This window comes from Sus scrofa, chromosome X, assembly GCF_054392235.1.
Source record: "Sus scrofa isolate SSC_HxYL_T2T_F1_AM1 chromosome X, Sscrofa_HxYL_maternal_Yorkshire_Landrace_v2.0, whole genome shotgun sequence".
Taxonomy (NCBI): domain Eukaryota; kingdom Metazoa; phylum Chordata; class Mammalia; order Artiodactyla; family Suidae; genus Sus; species Sus scrofa.
The window spans coordinates 71968734-71983262 of NC_139401.1; the positions used below are offsets into that span (position 1 = coordinate 71968734).

The 14529-nt window shown below is 38.9% G+C and overlaps 1 protein-coding gene across 2 annotated transcripts in view; it reads left to right on the forward strand.

The window, feature by feature from the left end:
- ATP7A (ATPase copper transporting alpha) overlaps positions 1–14529 on the forward strand; it is a 137151-nt gene that overhangs the window by 86707 nt on the left and 35915 nt on the right. For both annotated transcript variants that reach the window (XM_003135200.5, XM_013990937.3), the window contains 2 exons: positions 2623–2786; positions 12976–13137. In XM_003135200.5, the coding sequence (XP_003135248.1) occupies positions 2623–2786; positions 12976–13137 (326 nt within the window). The remainder of the gene's footprint in view (positions 1–2622; positions 2787–12975; positions 13138–14529) is intronic.

A 14529-nucleotide genomic window follows, 5' to 3' on the forward strand; every position in this document is an offset into this window, starting at 1 on the left:
CCCTTTACCACCTCTTAACCTCATTAGGAATACCATTAGCCTTGTTGGAGTCACTGGTGTTCCCTCAGTTTTGTCTGCATTATATTTCTAAAAATGAATAGAAAGAGTTCTGACTATGGTTTGAAGAATTTTAAAAATTATCTGTAATTTATATAAGTATGAAACATTTTTTGAAACTTGAGAAGCCAAATTTTTCCCTCTTTTTTGTTTCTTTTTTGGAGGGGGTGCCACACGTGTGGCATATGGAAGTTCCCAGGCTAGGGGTGGAATCAGACCTGCAGCTGCCGGTCTATGCCACAGCTACAGCACACGGGATCTGAGCCATGTTTGCAACCTTCATTAACAGCTTGTGGCAACGCTGGGTCCTTAACCCACTGAGCAAGGTCAGGGATTGAACCCACATCCTCATGTATACTAGTCAGGTTTGTAGCCTGCTGAGCCACCACGGGAACTCCCTGTTTCTTTTTTTAAATTTAATTTTGTCGGAGTATAGTTGACTTACAATGTTGTATTAGTTTCATGTGTACAGCAAAGTGAATCAGTCGTACATATAAATATATCCATTCTTTTTTTTCTTCCATACAGGTTATTATAAACTATAGAGTAGATTTTCCTGTGCTCTACAGTAGGTTCTCGTAATCATCTGTTTTATACAGTAGTGTGTATATGTTATTCCAACCTTTCCAATTTTCCCCTCCCCCAACAAACCAGATTTTCTATTTCTCTTTGGCAATAGATTACATTTAGCTGAAGCAAAAAGATTTTTCCTAGTTGCTCTATACCCTTCCCTCATTACTGAGACTTTCCCATGATGCAGTCATCTGAATTATTTGGTACCCACAAAGCCCAGAGTATAACCACTCTATATAAAAAGCTTAGATTAGGAGTTCCCGTCGTGGCGCAGTGGTTAGCGAATCCGACTAGGAACCATGAGGTTGCGGGTTCGGTCCCTGCCCTTGCTCAGTGGGTTAACGATCCGGCGTTGCCGTGAGCTGTGGTGTAGGTTGCAGACGCGGCTCGGATCCCGCGTTGCTGTGGCTCTGGCGTAGGCCGGTGGCTACAGCTCCGATTCAACCCCTAGCCTGGGACCCTCCATATGCCGCGGGTGCGGCCCAAGAAATAGCAACAACAACAACAACAAAAGACAAAAAAAAAAAAAAAAAAAAGCTTAGATTATATTAGGTACTTTGTTTTCTTATTAAAAACTATTATTAAATTAATGTTTTTATATTTTTTCTTTTGATCAAACCCCAGAGCTGACTTACGGACTATAGATCCCAATTCCCTCTCAGGTAGCCACCAAGTGCCACAGATTGCTAGAAAGCACTGCCATTTTTGCTGTGCAGAATTAATTTTCTTCCTGGCAATGACAGCAGTCGCTGGCCCAGAGAAGTAGATGGTTGTTAACAAGATGCTTACACCAGAGAACAGCATGACTGCCATAAAATGAACTCCTTTGTTAAGTTGTGTGTCACATTTTTCCCCTAGGAACAAGAGCATTTTAGATTAATGTGTCAGTAAAACTTGAGAAAGAAATGACTATTATTTGATAATATTATAATGTGTATGTTGGTACATTCTTGTTTTCTTTGCTACAACTGCAGTGATTTACTAAGTGCATCAGTTCCTTTCTCTAGGGCTCTAAGTTTCTAAAAATGCTTTATATTTACACAATAAAATTGCAATTCACGGGCCTTATTTGGATCCCAATTCAAACAGTGTTAAACTGTTGTAAGACAATTGTGGAAATCTGAATATTACCTGGATATTTGAGGAATTTGACAATGGTATTATGGTTATTTTTTAAAAGAAAAGAATCTTTACCTTTTAGAGATATGTATTTAATAAATATTTACATATGAAAGGATATGGTGTCTGGTTCAAAATAATCGGTAGAGTGCAGGGAGTGAGTGGGTAGGAATATAGATGAAACAAGATCAAACAAGTATTATTGATAATTGCTAAAGCTGAGAGATGGGTACATCAGGTAGACATATATATCAGTGTATATGTAACTGAATCACTTTGCTGTATACCTGAAACTAACACAACATTGTAAATCAACTATACTCCAATATAAAATAAGAATTAGATTTAAAAAGGTTATTTCGTTGTTTTCTTGTTTATGTGTATTTGAAAATTTTCATAATAAAAAGTTTTTTAAAATGAAGCCTTCTTAGGAGTTCCCGTCGTGGCACAGTGGAAACAAATCTGACTAGGAACCATGAGGTTTCAGGTTCCATCTCTGGCCTTGCTCAGTTGGTTGGGGATCCAGCATTGCCGTGAGCTATGCTATAGGTCGCAGACACGGCTCCAATCTGGCTCCAATCTGGCACTGCTTCCTCTCTGGTGAAAGGCTGGCAGCTGTAGCTCTGATTGGATCCCTAGCCTGGGAACCTCCATATGCCGTGGGTGTGGCCCTAAAAAGACAAAAAAGAATAAAATAAAATGAAGCCTTCTTTTTCAAATAGTTTTATTTGGGTTTGGTTCAAGACTGTATAAAAATTAAATAAATTTCTCCAGATTTACTTAATTCTTTCAGTTAAATAAAAAAAACTATTATAAGATTACTCTTTTTATGAGGAATGTTATCTGAATTGTTTTTCTTATCAATGATACTAGGAATATATTCTGTACTTGTCGCTCTGATGGCTGGTAAGGCGGAAGTAAGATATAACCCTGCTGTTATACAACCCTTGATGATAGCAGAGTTAATCCGAGAGCTTGGATTTGGAACCACTGTGATGGAAAATACTGATGAAGGAGACGGTGTTTTGGAACTTGTTGTAAGTAAGAATTTTTGTGTAATTAATGAAATTTCCAGGAAAACCTTTTTTTTTTTTTTTTTTTTTTTTTTTTTTTTTTGCTTTTTAGGGCCACACCTGTGGCATATGTAAGTTTCCAGGCTAGGGATCCAATCAGAGCTGCAGCTGCCAGCCACATCCACAGCAATGCCAGATCCGAGCTGTGTGTGTGACCTACTCCACAGCTTACGGCAACAGTGGATCCTTTAACCCACTGAGCGAGTCCAGGGATCGAACCTGTCCTCATGGACACTAGGATTTGTTTCCACTGCGCCACAATAGGAACTCCCTGAAGGAAAAAACTTGGTGAGAATTCAGAGTAGAATTCCATATATAATTAAATGTTTGGAAAATAAGACATAAAATGAAAATTAAGGAACTTGAAAAATGGAAGGACAATATATGACAATGGTGGCCTTCGAGCATGGAATTTAAAAGATCATCATACTTCTATTGTAAATCGAAAAACAGGAATTCAGTTTAAATGAATAAATAAAAATCAGCTTTTAAAGTATAGTATGCGGAGGAGTTCCCGTCATGGCTCAGTGGTTAACGAATCTGACTAGGAATCATGAGGTTGCGGGTTCGATCCCTGGCCTTGCTCAGTGGGTTAAGGATCCAGCGTTGCCGTGAGCTGTGGTATAGGTTGCAGATGTGGCTCAGATCCTACGTTGCTGTGGCTCTGGTGTAGGCCAGTGGCTACAGCTACGATTAGACCCCTAGCCTGGGAACCTCCATATGCAGAGGGAGCGGCCCTAGCAAAGGCAAAAAGACAAAAAAAAAAAAAAAGTATGTGGAGTTCCTGTCATGGCTCAGTGGAAATGAATCTGACTAGCATCCATGAGGATCATTGTGTTAAGGATCTGGTGTTGTGGTGAACTGTAGTGTAGGTCACACACGTGGCTTGGATCCTGTATTGCTGTGGCTGTATTGTAGGTTGGCAGCTGCCACTCCAGTTTGATCCCTAGCCTGGAAACTTCCATGTGCTGCAGGTGTGGCCCTAAAAACAAAAAAAAAAAAACATATATTATGATTCCTACATAGTAGCATGTAAAAGAATAAATTCTAGATGCATTAAAGACTTAAATTTTATAAAGTCATAAAACCAGATGTAAGGCAAATTGGTTTAAAATGGTCATTTTCAAAATATAACTGAAATAAATAAAATGGTTATTTTCTCCAATCCAGCAAATCGTTTTATTTATATAATCTAAATAATTAAGAAATTTAGGAGTTCCTGTCATGGCTCAGTGGTTAATGAATTCAACTAGGCAACATGAAGTTGTGGGTTCGATCCCTGGCCTTTGTCAGTGGGTTAAGGATCTGGTGTTGCTGTGAGCTGTGGTGTAGGTCACAGACGCAGCTTGGATCTGGCATTTCTGTGGCTCTGGTTTAGGCCAGAAGCTGCAGCTCTGATTCGACCCCTAGCCTGGGAACCTCCATATGCCATGGGTGCGGCCCTAGAAAAGACAAAAAAAAAAAAAAAAAAAAAAAAAAAAGACAAAAAAAGACAAAAAATTTAATCCTGTGTCAAAATAAATTTGAGCTCAGACAAAAATTTGAATATAAAAAATGAAATCATGAAGCTACCAGAAGAAATATTTGAAAAAATTTTTCATTTTAGTTTATTATAAAAGTTTTACACATCAGAAAAAAACAAAAAAAATTGTACAGTTGAACATTCTTTTTTTTTCTTTTTAGGGCTGCACCTGTGGTACCTGGAAGTCCCAGGCTAGGGGTAGAATCAGAGCTTTAGCTGCCGGCCACAGCCACAGCCACAGCCATGCCAGATCCAAGCCAAGTCTGCAACCTACTCCGCAGCTCACGGCAATGCCAGATCCTTAACCCGCTGAGTGAGGCCAGGGTTTGAACCCACATCTTCATGGATACTAGTTGGGTTCATTACTGCTGAGCCCAATGGGAACTCCCAGTTGAACACTCTTATACACACTGTCTAGATTCTACAATTAACATATTTTATCATACATCAGTGCATTGTGGAAATAATTTTAAACTCACAAAGAAGTTGGAAAAATAGTGTAGAGAATTTTCACGTAGTCTCTACCCAGCTTTTCCCAAGGATAACATCTAATCTATCATTTACAAATAAGAGTAGGAAGAGAATTTCTAAATATCATACAAAACCCATAAAAGACAAGATTTATAAATTTGGGTACATAAAAATTTTTTCTTGGAAGAAAAACATCATAAAAAGTCATAAAGCGAGTAAAATAATTATAATTAATATCATAGATGAAAGTTAATTTTCTAAATATATAAACTGTTGTGAATCAATAGGAGCCAGCAACCCCAAGGAAAAATAGTAAAGGTTATAAAGTGATAGTTCATAGAAAAGCTGATATGAACTGACAGTTAAAAAAGCCAAAACAGTACTTTTTTAAGCATATGAGGGAGTTCTCTTATGGCACAGGAGGTTGAGGATCTGGCATTGCTACTGCAGTGACTTGGTTTGATCCCTGGCCTGGAAACTTCTACAGGCCAGGGACATGGCCAAAAAATATATGAAAAATATTCAATCTCAGTTAAAATAAGAGTAAAGCAAATTACAACTGCCCTGAAATGCCATTTTTCACCTATTAGGTTGGTAAAGATAAGCAGTTTTGTTAACACTGATCTCTTGTATATCGTCAGTGGAATGTCTGTTGATAGAAGCTCTCAACAGAAGAATTCGGCAATATCTATCAAAAGTAAAATTGTAGTAAGTAGTCTTTGCCTCAGAAGTTCCACTAGTAGGAAATTATCCAACAGATATATTTGCATTTGTATGAAATGATATGTGTACAAAGATGTTCATTATAGTATTTTTATAGTAGCAAAAGATAGGAAACAAACTAAATAACTAAATGTCAATTATTAGAAACTGGATAGATAATGATATATCCATACTGTGGGATACTGAGCAGTTATTAAGAAGAATGGGTTGGTTTTTACTTTTTAAATACTTCTAGAAAGTAATAGCTTTATTGAAATATAATTTGCATACCATAAAAAACATCTCTTCTAATATGTACTATTCAGTGATTTTTAGTATGTTCTCAGGGTTGTACAACTGATCTCCATTATCTAATTTCAAAACACTTACATCACCCCAAAAACAAACCCCATACCTATTAGTAGTCATTCCTCATTCTTGAACTCAATCATTTAAATCTTTTTTCTTTTCTTCATCATTCTAGCCAAAAGTTTGTCAATTTTGTTAATCTTTTCAAGTATTCAACTTCTGATTTTCTCTATTTTCTCTCTTGTTTATTTTCACTCTAATCTTGAATTTAATTTCACTTTTTCTAGTGTTTTGAGGTAGAAGCATAGGTTATTTGAGATCTTATTTTTAAATTTTATTTATTTTTTGGTCACGCTTGTGGCATGTGGAAGTTCCAGGGCTAGGGATCGAACTCAAGTCCACAGCAGCCATCTGAACCGTAGCAGTAACAATGTGAGATCCCTAATCCACTGAGCCACCAGGCAATTCCAAGATCTTTTTTATTTTTATTGTTTTAAATTTTTTTATTTTTTATTTTTTGGTCTTTTTTTTTTGGTCTTTTTAGGGCTGCACCCACAACATATGGAAGTTCCCAGGCTAGGGGTCAAATCGGGGCTGTAGCCGCTGGCCTACACCATAGCTCACGGCAATGCTGGATCCTTAACCCACTGATCGAGGCCAGGGATTGAACCCGCATCCTCATGGAACCTAGTCAGGATTGCTAACTGCTGGGCCATGAGAGGAACTCCTTTCTTATTTTTAAATATTGGCATTTATAAGTTTTCCTCTAGGCACTGATTTCATTCCAGTTTAGTACTTCTCAACTCCAGACTTTCCATTGGGCCTTTCTAATAATCCCTCTCTCTTTACTGATACTCTCTGTTTGGTGAGATATTGGCCTCATACTTTCCTTTAATTCTTTAGACATGGTTTCTTTTAATTCATTGCATATATTTAAAACAGCTGATTTAACATCTTTTTCTAGTAAATCCAATGTTTGGGCTTCCTTAGTAACATTTCTATTGATTACTTTTTTTTCCCTGTGTATGGAACATACTTTCTTATTTTATTGCATGTCTGACAGTTTTTTGTTGAAAGTGTGATGTGCTAACTCTGTAAATAAGATTCTTCCCTCGCCTCAGAGATTTTTTAAATTTTATGGCTACACCCATATGGCAATTCTGGATACTTTTTTTTTTTTTTTCATCTTTTTAGGACTGCACCCTCGGCATATGGAAGTTCCCAGGCTAGGGGTTGAATCGGAGCTACAGCTGCTGGCCTACGCCACAGCCACAGCAATGCCAGATCTGAGCCATGTCTGCAACCTACACCACAGCTCATGGCAACGCTAATGGATCCTTTAACCCACTGCACCAGCTGGGGATCAAATCCACACCGCTGCAGTGACCTGAGCGGCTGCAGTCTGATTCTTAACCCACTGCACCTCAGCAGGAACTCCTTGGGGTTTGTTTTTTTGTTGCTGTTTGTCATTGTTATTGTTTGTTTAGTGACTTTTGAACTAATTTTGTAAAGTTCTTTGTTGTGTGTGGCCACTGAACTCTTGCTTGGTTAGCTTGGTGGTCAGCTAATGATTGGACAGTGATTTCCTTAAATATCTTGAACCCGTAAGTTTCCCAGTCTTTGCTAAAGAGCTCTCTGTAAATGTTAGGGCATGCCTTGAACACTCAGCCACGCAGTTGTCACTTTTGCCTTACCCTTCAATTTCTGCTTCTACAGAGCCTAAAGGTCAGCCTGAGGTGAGAGGTTTTGGCCTTTTCAGTTATTTTCTGAATATGCACACAGCCCTGGACGTGTGCACAATCCTATTGCATATGCATGGCCTTTTAGATTCCTAGGATTATGTTGAGGCTCTTACTGATATTTCACTTCCTAGTTTTCCTTTTTAGGCTTTTTTATTAGCCTATTCTTTGCCCCACCTGTTATCCATTGGCTCAGGCAGCCACAAGGTTAAATAATTTCCTACAGTTGTTTGTGACAAATTCTCCTGGGGAAAAGGCTTTTTGTATTCACTGAGCTCCAGTTAGGACAAACACATCTTTGCAAGTGGAATATTATAGAAAACCATCAGACAGGTCAAATAATGACATTTCTCTGGGAATGAGGCTCTGAAGGCATTCCACTCCTTTTCTGTCCTCTCTGGTGGCTTCCCTGATGCTATTTTTCACCATGGTTATGGCCTGTTGGTCTTCATAGCTACCACAGAGCTAGAGGAGAGGGGATGGGAATAAGTCAAATTATAAAGCCAAATATCTTGCTGTTTTATTTGGATTCGTCTAATTTTCTTGAATAAATGCTTCCTACATTGCTGCAAGCTTTTGTTTAATTTCCAAATTTTGTTTTAAATTAGTTTTCTGTTTTGTTTGTTTTTTCTTTTTACAGCCACACCTACAGCGTATGGAGGTTCCCACAAATCAGAGCTGCAGCTGCCGCCTATACCGCAACCATGGCAACACCAGATCCAAGCCGCATCTGTGACTTACACCACAGCTTGCAGCAATGCTAGATCTGTAACCCACTGAGTGAGGCCAGGTCGCTGTATCTTCACAGAGACAACACTGCGTCCTTAACCCTCTGAACCACAAGGAGAACTCCTGTTTTTGTTTTCTTTTGTTTTTTTCCTTTTTAAAAGTTTTACTGAAGTATAGTTGATTTACAGTGTTGTGGTAATTTCTGCTGTACAACAAAGAGATTCAGTTATACATGTATATATCCATTCACTTTCAGATTCTTTTCCCACATAGATTATCACAGGATATTAGGAAGAGTTTTCTGTACTGTACAGCAGGTTGCATACAGTTGGCCAGTCATTCCATATACCTCAGGGATTGGCATAATCAGTTTTTGTTTGTTTGTTTTTTTGCTTTTTAGGGCCACATGTGTGGCATATGGAGGTTCCCAGGCTAGGGATTGAATTGAAGCTGTAGCTGCCGGCTTACACCACAGCTCACAGCAATGCTGGATCCTTAACCCACTGGGCGAGGCCAGGGATAGAACCCACAATCTCATGGATACTAGTCGGACTCATTTCCACTGCACCACAACAGGAACTCCATAATCAGTTTTTTTTCTTTTTTTTTTTTTTCCTTTTCTGGGGCCGCTCCCACGGCATATGGAGGTTCCCAGGCTAGGGGTCTAATCAGAGCTGTAGCCACCGGCCTACACCAGAGCCACAGCAACTCGGGATCAGAGCCTCGCCTGCGACCTACACCACAGCTCACAGCAACACGGGATCCTTAACCCACTGAGCAAGGCCAGGGATTGAACCCGCAACCTAATGGTTCCTAGTCGGACTCGTTAACCATTGCGCCACGACGGGAACTCCCATAATCAGTTTTTTTAATTGATGTATAATTGATTTATAATATTATGTGTTTCAGGTGTACAATAGTGATTTGAAATTCTTATAGAATATACTCCATTTAAAGTTAGTACAAAATTGGAGTTCCTGTTGTGGCTCAGTGGTTAACAAATCTGACTAGGAGCCATGAGGTTGCGGGTTCCATCCCTGGCCTTGCTCAGTGGGTTAAGGATCTGGCGTTGCCATAAGCTGTGGTGTAGGTTGCAGACTCGGCTTGGATCCCGAGTTGCTGTGGCTGTGGCGTAGGCTGGTGGCTACAGCTCTGATTAGACCCCTAGCCTGGGAACCTCCACATGCTGCGGGAGCAGCCCAAGAAATGGCAAAAAGTAAAAAAAAGTTACTACAAAATATTGGCTATATATTCTATGCCACGCAATATATACTTGTAGATTATTTTGTACATAGTTTGTACTTTTTTGTCTTAAACTTTTTAAAGTATAGTTGATTCAGTGTTGTGTTAATTTCTGCTGTACAGCAGTCACCCAGTCACACACACACACACACACATATATACCTTTTCTCATATTATCTTCTATCATGTTCTGTTATAAGAGATTGGATATAGTTCCCTGTGCTGTTACAGTAGGACCTCATTGCCCATCTATTCTAAATGTAGTAGTTTTCATCTAATAACCCCAAACTCCCCACCCATCCCACTTCTTCCCCTCCTTCCACTTGGCAACCACAAGTCTATTTTCCATGTCTGTGAGTCTATTTCTGTTCCATAGATAGGTTCATTTGTGCCATATTTTATTTTATTTTTGCTTTTTAGGGCTGCACCCATGGCATATGGGAGTTCCCAGCCTAGGGGTCAGATCAGAGCTGCAGCTACAGGCCTACACCACAGCCACAGCAATGCCAGATCCAAGTTATGTCTGCAACCTATACCACAGCTCATGGCAATGCTGGATCCTTAACCCACTGGGCGAGGCCAGGGATCGAACGTACATCATGGATACTAGTCAGGTTCATAATCTACTGAGCCACAACAGGAATTCCTTCAGCACCATTTATTGAAAAGGCCAGGGATCAAAGCCACATCCTCATGGATACTAGTTGGGTTCATTACCACTCAGCCACAACAGGAACTTCTTTTTCTTATTTTTAATTTTTTTATTACTCAATGAATTTTATTACATTTATAGTTGTACAACAATCATCACAACCAAATTTTATAGCATTTTCATCGCAAAGCCTCAGTGCATCCCCCCACCCCCCAACCTGTCTCATTTGGAAACCATAAGTTTTTCAAAGTCTGTGAGTCAGTATCTGTTCTGCAAAGAAGTTCATTCTGTCCTTTTTTCAGATTCCACATGTAAGTGATAGTATTTGATGTTGGTGTCTCATTGTCTGACTGACATCGCTTAGCGTGATAATTTCTAGGTCCATCCATGCACAACAGGAACTTCTGTGCCATATTTTAGATTCCAGGTACAAGTGATATCATATGATATTTGTTTTTCTCTTTCTTACTTACTTCACTAAGTATGAGAATCACTAGTTGCATCCATATTGCTGCAAATGGCATTATTTTGTTCTTTGTATGGCTGAGTAGTATTCCATCGTGTGTATGTGCCACATTTTTTTTTTGTCTTTTCGTCTTTTCTAGGGCTGCACCCACAGCATATGGAGGTTCCCAGGCTAGGGGTCTAGTCAGCTGTAGCCACCAGCCACAGCCACAGCAACGCAGCGTCCAAGCTGCGTCTGCAACCCACACTACAGCTCACAGCAACGCCGGATACTTAACCCACTGAGCAAGGCCAGGGATCAAACCCAAAACCTCATGATTCCTAGTCGGATTCGCCAGCCACTGAACCACGACGGGAACTCCTTATGCCACATCTTCTTAATCCATTCATCTGTCCATGGTCATTTAGGTTTTTTCCATGTTTTGGCTATTGTGAATAGTGCTACAGTGAACATAGGAGTGCATGTATCTTTTTGAATTGTTTTTTCCAGGTATGTGCCCAGGAGTGGGATTGCTAGATCATGTAGTAGTTCTATATTTAGTTTTCTGAGGAACCTCCATACTGTTTTCCATAGTGGTTGTACCAATTTACATTCCCACCAACAGTGTAGGAAGGTTCCTTTTTCTCCACATCCTCTCTAGTATTTGTTATTTAAAGACTTATTAATGATGGCCATTCTGACCAGTGTGAGGTGGTACTTTGTTGTAGTTTTGATTTGCATTTCTCCAATAGTGATATTGAGCATTTTCTCATGTGCCTACTGGCCACCCATATGTCTTCTTCGGAGAAATGTCTGTTTAGGTCTTCTGCTCATTTTTTGATTGGGTTGTTTGTTTTTTTCTTGTTGAGTTGTATGAGCTGTTTATATATTTCGGGGATTAAGGCCTGTTGGTTGCATCATTTGCAACTATTTTCTCCCATTCTGTGGGTTGTCTTTTCATTTTTTTATGGTTTCCTTTGCTGTGCAAAAGCCTGTAAGTTTGATTAGGCCCCATTGGTTTATTTTTGTTTTTATTTCTATTGCCTTGGGAGTCAGACCTAAGAAAGCATTTGTATGGTTGATGTCAGAGAATGTTTTCCTATGTTCTTTTCTAGAAGTTTTATGGTATCTTGTCTTACATTTAAGTCTTTAAGCCATTTTTAGTTTATTTTTATGCATGGTGTGAGAGTGTGTTCTAGTTTCATTGATTCACATGCAGCTGTCCAGTTTTCCCAGCACCACTTGCTGGACACTTTTTCCCATTTTATATTCTTGCCTCTGTTCTTCTTGACTCTATGAAGATTAATTGATTGTAGGTATCTGGGTTTATTTCTGGAGAAGTAGTTTGTACTTTTTAATCCCCACCTCTATCTTGCTCCTCTCATTTCTTCTTCCCATTGGTTTTTTATTTGTTATTTTTTGTCTTTTCTAGGGCCACACCCACGGCATATGGAAGTTCACAGGTTAGGGGTCCAATCAGAGCTGTAGCCGCTGGCCTACACCACAGCCACTGCAACTTAGGATCCGAGCCACATCTGTGACCTATACCACAGCTCACGGCAATGCCGGATCCTTGACCCACTGAGCGAGGCCAGGGATCGAACTGGCAACCTCATGGTTCCTAGTCGAATTCGTTAACTACTGCGCCACGACGGGAACTCCTCTTCTTCCCATTGGTAATCACTAGTTTGTTTTCTGTGAGTCGGTTTCTATTTACTGTATTCATTTGTTTGTTTTATTTTTTATTTATTTATTTTTTTAGGGCCACATCTTCAACATATGGAAGTTCCTGGGCGAGGGGTGGAATCGGAGCTACAGCTGCTGGTATGCCACAGCCACAGGAACGTAGGATCTGAGCCGTGTCTGCAACCTACACCACAGCTCATGGCAAATACTGGATCCTTAACCCACTGAGCAATGTCAGGGATCAAACCCGCATCCTCATGGATACTAGTTGGATTCTTAACCTCTGAGCCATAAGGGGAATGCCATTCATTTTATTTTTTAGATTTCACATATAAGACACAATATTTATCTGCACTGAATGCAAGAAACAATGATAGGTATCAAATCCTCTAATACTGAGTGGTAACAGGAAGAGGAAGACTTTTAATGAGATTCTCTTCTGTTTTATCTGTTGGCAGCTGGGACCATATCTTTGCTCACTGTGATATAAAAACAGTGATCTAATGATCACATCTAAAGTATAAAGTATATTAATAATTCAGATAAAATCTTGTATGTTATTCCTGTGTTATAAGAGCTTTTGTAGTTTAAAGTAATAACTCATTTGATGGAGAAAAAAAGTATATTTCTCAGTAACAAGCCTTTGTCTTTAACAGGTGAGAGGAATGACGTGTGCCTCCTGTGTACATAAAATAGAGTCTACTCTCACAAAACACAGAGGAATCTTCTACTGCTCTGTAGCCCTGGCAACCAACAAGGCACATATTAAATATGATCCAGAAATTATTGGTCCCAGAGATATTATTCATGTAATTGAAGTAAGTGCCAAAACTGTGCATTTCTCTGTTCTTACCTATCCAGTAAGTATTCCCTTGAATCACTTATGTTTTGTATCAGATAAAGATAGTGGAAAATATATGATTCCTTTGTTTACTCTGTAGACAACATCTATCTTAAAATTTAATGTAAATATATCTGCCTTTGACCTTGTTAGGAAGAGTTAGACAAAGTCGCATTTTCACTATTAATCAGGAGCAGACTTAAGATAGAATGAGAAATCATATAAAATATTTATTTAGAAAATGTAAATAAAGTACAGTTTTGTATGAATAGAATTCATGTTAATCATTATGAAAGTGAAGCATCTTGTTAGATACTGTATTGCTTGTTAGGTCAAAGCAAATGATATCTTTTTAAGTTAAAGTAAGAAATTTAAAGGACTAGACGTTTTTCTTTTTCTTTTTCCAGGCATGTAGATTTATTTTAATTCAGAAGTACTTTCATATTCACTAACTGTTAATTAAGTTTAAAAATTCAAGAGGGACACAGAAAATTACATGGGTCTTAGAAGTTATGTCAAACACTCGAGTTTTAAAAGTGACAGTGTAATTTAGCCCTCATAAATTAATTAGCCCTCATAAATTCTTATAATCAACTTATTACAACGGGAACACAAACATACCATATATTACTCTTTAGATTTTTGTTTTACAATATGTTCTTGTCAATGGGACACTTCAAAATGTTTAAACCTGACAGAAGAGCATTTCTTAAAAAAAGGCACCATGGAAGGAAAAAAGCATCAGAAACACTCCTGTCTTTTATATGGTGTGGAGATGGGAAACATTATAATAAAAATTCTTCCTCCATTCTTCTGGGGAGCTCTTTCTGAATATTTACACTTGGGTCTATTGTTCTTTAAACAATTTTAGATTTAAAATTAATTCTAAGCAAGAGACATGCCCACTTTCAATATTCATTTTCATTAATATCTTCTGAATTTCTGTTTAAGTGGTTGGTTTCTGGGTCAGAGTTAGGCAGATTCACACTGTATAAAGGAAATCCTGTCTCACAGTTAACAACACACACTTAGCAGTGACGAGTTAAACTGCTTTAGGGGTTCACATGGGAGTCAGAACTGTCTCTAGGTTATTGTAATTTGGGGAAATAGTTCTAGATTTGATGTTTTGGAGAAACAGCTTCAAGAAGGAAGAAAGAGATGGCTCCTTAGCTAAATGTACCAGTTAGTCCTTCTGATCTCCTTAGCTCCACTGTAACAAGGCCATCCCAGCTGGGGCCAAGGCCACACTCTCCTCTTAATTTGGCCTGGTCCTGCCCACTGAGATGGGCCTAAATGGGAAAAGGGAGGAGCTAAAGTCAACCTGGGGTAAGGGGTGAAGTTAGGGGACTGAGGAGCGAGAATTCCAGTA